The sequence below is a fragment of the Berghia stephanieae genome, chromosome 10 (assembly GCF_034508935.2).
Source record: "Berghia stephanieae isolate SIO BIC M18660-M18661 chromosome 10, UCSD_Bste_1.3, whole genome shotgun sequence".
NCBI lineage: Eukaryota > Metazoa > Mollusca > Gastropoda > Nudibranchia > Aeolidiidae > Berghia > Berghia stephanieae.
In genome coordinates this window covers 37,448,288-37,458,287 of record NC_088369.1, presented here as the reverse complement: position 1 = coordinate 37,458,287, position 10,000 = coordinate 37,448,288, and the positions used below count along the sequence as shown (strand labels likewise).

At 32.2% G+C, this 10,000-nt stretch overlaps 1 protein-coding gene across 1 annotated transcript in view; it reads right to left on the bottom strand.

Moving 5' to 3' along the window:
- Window positions 1-1,178: 1,178 nt before the first annotated feature.
- The window catches only part of LOC144981073 (dynein axonemal heavy chain 2-like), a 136,025-nt gene continuing 127,203 nt past the window's right edge, over window positions 1,179-10,000 (bottom strand). Inside the window, 1 exon segment of the mRNA XM_078929186.1 lies at window positions 1,179-1,467. Within this exon segment, the coding sequence (XP_078785312.1) occupies window positions 1,313-1,467 (155 nt within the window). The 3' untranslated portion in view covers window positions 1,179-1,312.

The window sequence follows — 10,000 nt, the reverse complement described above, 5'->3', positions numbered from 1 at the left end:
ATTTTGAAAAATGTATAAACTTTTCAATTATAAAAAAAAATTAAAAAATAAATAAAACACATTATGTACAAAAATATATATCAAAATTGTTTGTTTTCAGTATCGCATTGCTTAAGGTTGTTTCGTTGATATATGTTTTTTTACAAATAATTTATATTTTATATAAAAATTCTATTTAAAATACAAAATTAATTATTAAAATAAAATCACAGGGAAAACTAAAAATTCATAGCATATAAAATAATTTCCTATAAAAATAAAAAAAAGACAATTTAATGCTGGAAATGTAGAATACTTTATCATATTCATTAAAGATAATTCTGTATAAAAATAAAAACTAAAAATATAACTTTGGGTGATATCTGAAAACAAACGTTTATCACAGATCTTGATTGAAAATAAATGAAAATACTGTTCTATTTTCCACATGATCACACCTAACAAAATTAAATATAATATCGCTTGTGATTATGCTTTTAAAAAAATCCGGAAGAAATAAAAAAAGCTTACAAGAATTAATTTTGGCAAAAATTTCTGAAATTGATTAGCGTGTCCCGTCACATTGCAGTCGTACATCGTGTCCCGTCATCGTAAAGCTTGTCCCCTCACATTGGAGTCGTAAATCGTGTCCCGTCATCGTAAAGCTTGTCTCGTCACACTGCAGTCGTAAATCGTTTCCCGTCATCGTAAAGCTTGGCCCCTCACATTGCAGTCGTAAATCGTGTCCCGTCATCGTAAAGCTTGTCCCGTCACATTGCAGTCATAAATCGTGTCCCGTCATCGTAATTGCCTCAATGCAGTGAATCGTTCCCGTCATCTAAAGTGCCTACATTGCAGTCATAAATCGTGTCCCGTCAATCATCGTAAAGCTTGTCCCGTCACATTGCAAATCGTGAATCGTGTCCCGTCATCATCATAAAGCTTGTCCCCTCACATTGCAGTCATAAATCGTGTCCCGTCAATCATCGTAAAGCTTGTCCCGTCACATTGCAGTCGTAAATCGTGTCCCGTCATCTTAAAGCTTGGCCCCTCACATTGCAGTCGTAAATCGTGTTCCGTCACATTGCAGTCGTCACTGTTTTTTTTTTTTGTGTACTTAGCAGAGCACGTCATAATAAGCCTAAGTATGCGGAGACAGTTGAAGTGGGTAAAAAGGGAGGGTGGGGAGGGGGGGGGGGGGGAAGGAAGAGGAGCTAATTGGGCTACATCTATAATATAAGCTTTAAGAAAAGCACCTGGGAAAATGGGTGGGGGGGGGGGGGGGTGTGATATGTAAACTGTGTCCACGTAGTAAATCCTGGTTGAGTTTGACTTAGTAATCCAAGCTCATGAGCAAAGCACATCCTCTCTTCACCCAGTGGTCCTGCGACTTCTCGCCCGACTTGAGGTCCACAGCGACCACAAAGCTGGGCCTTCCGCTGACCCCGGCCCTGTTGGGGTAGTAGTAGCAAGGGGCCGTGTACATACCTGGGTGGGGGGAGACAAAGACAAAAAAAAAAAATTAAATGGTGCCAAAATGTTATCAAGGTGTCAGAAAAGATATGTAATATAACATGGAATACAGAGGGACTGTATAAATTAAGAATGACCCATTGAATGAAACAGGTACTATTTTAGGGTGATTTAAATGCTAAAAATATAATTCATGTAGAAGATATCATATCCAGCTAAAAAAAGCTTTTATACAGCGCAATATCCACTAAACATGCTCAAAGTGCTTTACAAGGGGTCCCTGTCCAGCAGCAACATTTAACATTTAGGACAATGTAAGGCAATAGTAAATATTTTTTGGACAGAGGCAACGCTGTTTACGGCCAGGTACTCATTTTACACCTGAGTACGGTGAGAGAATATGAGTAAAGAGCCTTTTCCAAGGACTCAACTGTGCGCTGAGCGAGGCTCGAACCCAGGACATTCTGAACTGAAAGCAATTGTCATACCGCAAGAGCCGCTACTAGCTACCCAATCGTTGCTGGGGTAACAGGGAGCCACATACAAAAAAAAAATCTGACACAATGCAAAATTGAATCAGATCCATTTAAGTAATGCTCGATCTATCACAGTTTCAATGTGTGCTATAAATGACAATTTTCAAAAACAATATGTTTGAAATGAAAAAAAAAAAATTAAATCAAAATGCTATTAATAACTTTAGAAAATGGTAGGGGCTGCCTGAAGCCGGTGATCGTGAAAATACTAACGAAAGAGTGAAAATGGAGAGGCTTCGTATGGGAACAAAACATGTTTTGTTCCAATACGAAACCTCTCCATTTTCACTCTTTCCTTAGTATTAATAACTTTCCAACTCAAAATCTGTCACTTAATGAAGAAAAAAAAGCCCTATATTATTCGTTTAATTTTAGAATCATAACTGAGTAAGGACTCAGGGTGCGACATAGAAATGAAAACAAGATGAAAAAAAAAAGAGGATGCAGAACATCATTAAAATGTACATTATTTAATCGTCGATTGCCACAGGAGAATATTTCCTGCCATATCAACGTGTACTTACTTACAGGTCTGATAACCCAAATTGTTATGGCCCCGTTGTTGTAATGGAAATCCCACCAAAACAACGTAAACTATTCTCCAACTACAACCAGGCTAAATAAGGCAATAACAACTTGCATTCTTTATCAGACTTATAAATAATATCTTTACGTAGCTTCATACCAAACAATTTTGAAGTGTAGAAAAAAAGGAAGCTTTTAGAGGGCACAATATCCACTAAATGTGCTCAAAGCGCTTTAGAGAGTGTCCCAAGTTAACAGTAACACAACACATGTAGGAAAGACAAAGGCGTCTGTAAGGTGTTATTACAATATTTTTATGACACACAACGCTGTTACCAACCAGCCAGGTACTCATTTTACACAAGAGTACGGTGAGAGAATGTGAGTAAAGAGCCTTTACCAAGGACTAATAAAAATAAATAAAATAAAATTCCCTTTATTCATCCCATAGGGGAAATTTGTCTCTAGGGCCTATTCCAAGGGAAGACTGGAATAACCCAGGCGTCAGCCGCAGTGCAGCGCCGCAAATTGAGCTAAGGCGAGTTGACTTGCTCAAGGCCACACAGCGCAGCGGCGGGTGATCGAACTCGGTACCTTTCGGGTACGAAGCAATGATCGAACCGCTGAGCCACGCTACCCCCAAACTTTGCATCACTCACAAAGGGATTCGAACAAGGAACCTGCAGGTCGGAAACCGAGGGTCACTGTACAAGGCAACAAAGCGGGACAATGTAAATACATAGAGTTGCTCAAGACAGTGATTGAAAAGTTATACGAGATATGATCATAAAGATGGACGTTGTTATGTTGTGCATCAGTTCACTAGCCTGACAACCAACATGGATGAGATCTCTTTGATGTATAGATAGTATGCGCTTGGCTAAGAAGCTCACAACATTGCCATCCGGAAGTACAACGGACCAACACACAAAACTGTGTGTAACCATGAACGTTTATAGTCTGGTTAATACAGTTTAGTGAGAATTACTCATACATGCGGATGGCAAAAAGCAATAAAAAAATACCCGAGTGACGTCAACTTCATACTATCTATTGGAAAAATGAATTCCAACCTACACAGACTCCCTTTTTTTTTTTACACACCAATGATAATCAAGCCCATAACGTGTGTTCCGATATCAGATTTGAAAAACGTGCAACACGTAATAATACCCTTTATATAATACAGTGAGACATATATTATATGATGTGTGCAAGACACTGAATAATAATAGTAGTGGTAGGAGTAGTATGTAGCTGTTGTTGTTGTAGTAGTAGTGGTAGTAACGATAATATTAATAATAATAATAACAATAAAAAATACTAATACTAATATAATAATAATAATAATAATAATAATAATAATAATAATAATAATAATTAAATAATAATAATAATAATAATAATAATAATAATAATAATAATAATAATAATAATAATAATAATAATAAATATAATAATAATAATAATAATAATAATAATAATAATAATAATAATAATAATAATAACAACAACAACAATAAGAATGATAAGAATTAAAATGTAAACAATAACACTAATAATGTATAACATAGCACCAAGACCAAGAACAATGTGACTAGTGATCAATACCTAAAGAAGTGCTCCATACTTATATATTATTGTCATGTATTATAATATAATCAAAATCTAAGCGACACAGATACGTACACAATATATCAACCACCTCGCAACTCAACATTGAAATAATCATGCTCATAACTGAACCAACTGTCTGAACTCTGTGTAAAAGTAAATCTATAGCAATAATAGCTTAAAGACCTAAAAACCCAACAAAAGAACTAACCTGATCTTGCAAAATAAAAACAAAACAAAAGAACAAAAAACAACTATCAAGACAACAACAAATAAAATAAATTAAATAAAAAATAAGACACAAAATATCTTTAAAAATAAACAAAACAAAACAGAAGCCAAAAAAAAAAACCCTGTTTAAAAACTGCAAAAAGCATCAAAGAAAAAAAAATCATTTAAGAAATGTTTTAAATTTAAAAAAAACAACCCCAAAATAACAAGAAACAAACCCAACCAAATAAGACAAAATACAAAATATAACAGAAATAAACCAAAAAGAAACGAAAAAAATTAATTAATTAAAAATACAAAACAAAACAAAAATCAATAAAAAACCAAAAACCAATACAAAAAAAAAAAACAAAAAAAAAAAAGACAAAAAACAAAAAAAAACAACAAAAAACACACACACACACACACACACACACACACACACACACACACACACACACAATTTCGACTACATATCTGTAAAACACCCAATCATAAAGAAAATAAATTCTACATGCCAAAGTCATACACTACGCATATCTATCCAATACTTTCAACATGTTTTTAAAAAAACACAACCGAAATGAAACTCTGGTCGGTCATAGTCAACATTAATAATGATATGATTGGTGAGCACACGCCTTATAACTAATTAGAGTGAACAATTGATGAGAAGCTGGACACTTGTACGAGATAGAAACCTGAAAATGTGAGTATGTTATAGTGGCAGACATAGCAGATTAAAAGTGGAAAAAAAATAGAAATATGATCTAGAAAAAGCCTTCCCTATTACAGAAGGCTGTTTTTATTTATTTATTTTTTTTTTTTTTTGGTGTGTGCTCTCATTATTCTTGTGTAAATGTTGCTGCTCGAAGCTCGAAGAAATAAAAAAAAAAAGAAGTGAAAAATTGAATGTAAGCTTCAATTTAATATACGAAAACATAAAAATGAACGTTTTGGGTTTCCCCTTTATCAACAAAAAAGGATGAATGGAACACTACCACATTATCTCACTCGTCTGTAGTGTTTCATTCATCCTGTTTTGTTTTTGAATTTTTGTTTGTTTGAATGAATGAATTTATATAGCGCCTAGATCCACAATGTGCTCAGAGGCGCTTTACAATGCAAATAAAACACAACAATAAATTGATAATTTAATCATAAAATCTATCATATTGGAATAGCATCAATCAATTTGTAATTTGTTGATAAAGGGGAAACCCGAAACGTCCATTTTATCTGTTTTCGTATATTAAATCGAATCTTACATTCAATTTCACACTTTCTTAATTCTTCTAGAAGTTTTCCCTCTGCTTTATTTGTCACTGAAACATACACACCGTTTCAGATGTTTATCTTTTATCGCTAAGTGCCAGCTAATCAGAACGGATAGATAATCATGCGGAGGCAACATTGTCAAAACAACCAAACACCAATTAATTATGAACCTGGGATGGAACCAACCCTTCAGATTAAAATAAATAAATAAATAAATAAATAAATAAATAAATAAATCCTGCATTTGTTTAAAATTCCTATCAATGTATAGACCAGTTTGGATAAACAATGGCTAGAAATGGCTCAACGAGTACCTACTCGACAAAATCACATTTGAATAATATCAAATTTACCAGAAAATTGGCTTAAATTTCATTTCAGATGATTTTGAAGTTTCAAATGAACGAATCGTTGTTGTTGATTTTAGTCAGTTCCACTCATAAATGATTTAATTAATATCAGGCTTTGATCTATAAATCTAAGAAAACCTGTCAATACATATTGTTTTCTTATCAAAATAGACAAGTTTGAAACCAAAACATTAAAAGAACCAACGAAAAAAAAAAAAAAACGAACAAAAAGACAAAAACAACCCCCCCCCCCCAAAAAAAAGTAGTCCCAAACAACTGAGAGCGGTTCCATCCCTGAAAATAACATAACAGAGTTTTTACTTTGATCTTTCCTCTTCTTCTTGTCTGCAGAGAAAAACGACATTCAAAATCAAGGCAAGAATTAAATAAGTCAGAAAGCACTATATTTTTTTAATGAAAAAAAAATATAATCAACGATATATATATATATATAAATATATATATATATATATATTATATATATATATATATTTAATATATATATATAATATATATATATATATATATATATATATATATATATAATATATATATTTATATATATATACATATATATATATATATATAATATATATATATATATATATACTATATATAAATATATAAATCCATATATATATATATATATATATAATATATATATATATATATATATATATATATTATATATATAGATATATATATATAAATATGTTAAATGTAAATAACATATTTATTTCACGCTGTGAAATGAATTAGTCAAAAAATGGCGGATTTGTTCGACGGAGTTTGAAATAATAATCCTTTCAAAAATGCTCCTAGGTTGATCAAAACATCAAGACAATTATCCAGGAAGTCACCTTTTGCCAGCCATGTTTTCCTCGTTTTCCAATCCTGTAGCTTGGAGACATTTGGCCAGCTCAATCATGCAAATTCTAAATAATTATCTCATTTTCTTTACCCGATAAATAGAATTTTTATTTAATGTGTGTCTTACCTCTATCTGCTACCTAATTCTATGAATCACCACTCTCGATTTATGCATTCAAAGCAACCTTGCATGTATCACCCCCCCCCCCCCCCCCCCCCCCTCTCCTTGTATTTTAATCCTTTGTTTATCATAGATCTGTTTCCCTACTTTAATATAGAATATATTTGGAGCCAAACCTGTTCTTTATTATCCTTTTTTTTTTGTCAGTAAATGAACAATCTAAATTATGAATTCATTCAATCACAGTCGAGACCTAACTTTTTATAGATACAACAGCAAGTATTATAATTATTTCGTTAAAAAAAATCTTATTCTTTACATGGGTAGTTTGATTAATTAGGCTGAAAGGGGTCAACATTCTATCAACTTACTTCCTTATCATTTTTTTTTCAGAAAAAAAACAAGCATTCTTTTCATATTAGAGGGGGGGGGGGGGGGGGGGGGGGGGGTGAGCATTTTTCACCATGTCATATCTTACCTTTGCTTCCTTTCTTCTTGTTTTCAACCGGTTTGAACTGGATGGTGGGCATGGCACACACAAGTTGCATGGGATTTGCCTCAACCAGCACAGCGTTCTTCTTGTCCCAACCAGCACCTTGAAGGTACAGGCCTTTCACATATACACCGTCCTGTTGATTATTTTTACAAGTCAATTTAGATTTAGATAGTGAGTGAAAATTTGCATTCTATATATATATGCACACACACACACCACACACAACACACACCACACACAACACACACGTATAAGCCCTCAAAGACTTGTTTTCAAGATAAACGATATTTTTTTTTACACAGATAGCACTGTCGAAGACTAAGTCAAGCAGAAAATACATGTGTTGCCATGTTTCTGTGTGTTTCCAGTTGTTTTGTGTGTCATGAAACCAAATGACACGGCGCTTTATGGAACTTATGGTGCGCTTTTTATGATATCATGGGATCCACATAATCTCAACACTCTTACAGTCAACTTCTGCTTAAAGTCAATGCCACTTGCTGGTCTCAAAAATGTTCTGTTCTCTGTCTTAATAGATGTGTTCCATTGATAATGGACAAAGTCATCCTTGCTTAACGTCAACCAACCTTTCTGGTCTGGAGGTGTTCGCTTTATCAGGATTCCACTGTATTTTAACTCAAATCAAATAAGTAAAGTTTAGAATTGAAATTTTAAGCAACAGGGGTCATCCAATATGACACCGTTTTGAAATGACTTGCCCAAAAATAATTGTCTGTGTGACTGATGCGTGTGGCCAAATACTATCCTAATCTGAAAAAAACATGTATTTAAAAATTTGGCCAGAAAACTCGTCCTTCCAATATAGATCGATTGAAATGACCCTAATATTGCAAAATATCTCAAACCTGGGATTTTCACAAAGTCCCATGTTTGAGAGCATTTCCCCAAGATGAGGGTAATTTTAATCGATCAAAATTTGAAGGACGAGTTTTCTGGCTAAAATTTTTAGATACCTGTTTTTTTCCAGATAATATAGCAGAGTAAACATTTTCTTACCTTAGCAGGTCCAGTGAGATTACTGTCGTCAACAGTCTGGACAACAAATTCCCAAGACAGGGAGTCGACGGACAACTGAATGGATGGAACGAAATCAAAATGGGATGAAAATCATCATCGTTAACATTACCATTATCATCAGCATGGATATTATTATCATGACTATCATTATTTTTACAATTATTAGTATTATTATCTTCTTCATCATCATTATCATGATCATCATTATCATTTTTTATTATTAATTATTTATTATTATTATTATTATTATTATTATTATTATTATTATTATTATTATTATTATTATTATTATTATCATTATTTTTATTACTATTATCATTATTTTTATTACTATTAATTTATTATTATTATTATTATTATTATTATTATTATTATTATTATTATTTATTATCATTGTTATTATTATTATTTATCATTTTATTATTATTATTATCATTGTTATTATTATTATTATTATTATTATTATTATTATTATTATTATTATTATTATTATTATTATTAAAAGTATTATTATGATTACTATTATTTTTATTTTTATTATTATTATTATTATTATTATTATTATTATTATTATTATTATTATTATTATTATTATTATTATTATCAATTTTCATCACAACCATCTTCATCATCGTCATCATTATCATCATCATCATCATCTTTGACAATTGACACCATTGAGAACTACAGCACCAACAACTGCAAAATACGAACTCAAATGTGTGCATTCACAAACAACAACAGCAATAACAATTACAAGAACAACAACAACCACAACAACAACATAACAACAATAACTACAACAATAAGAAGAAAAAAACACGAACAATAACAATAACAACAACAATTACAAGACCAACAACAACATCAACGAGAACAACAACAATTACAAGAACAAGAAGAAAAAGAATAACAACAATTACAATAACAATAACTATAATAAGAACAAGAACAACAATAACAACAACAACAACATCAACAATAATAATAACAATTACAACAAAAAACAACTTCAAGAAGAACAACAACAATAACAAACAACAACTCACGCTGTTCTGCCTGGCAGAGGTCTGTAAGACAGCCGTCAGGAATCCGGTGGGGAAGGTGAAGGCTGAGACCCAGAAGACCCACGGTGGTCTGGCCAAAGAGGCCCACTTGGCGAATTGCTCTACACGCGAGACCAAGTTCTGGTCCACGCAGCCAACGGTTTCATAGATGGGTACGCCTGAAGAAGAAGAGGAATAATAATTAAAAAAGAAGAAATAATAATATAAGAAGGGAGATGTGTTGTAGACTGTGTTAAATGGAGGAGAAACCTGACCAAATAAAATAGTCATTATTATTTTATTATCATCATTATAACTATTATTTTTTATCATCCTTATTCTCCAATTTTGCTTGGAGTTAAAAAGATTAGAGCACTATTATAAAATTATATTTTTAATTTTCCAACAAAAACAATAAACAGGAACCCAACCAAAAACCCAAAGCAAAACAAACCTCACCCCCC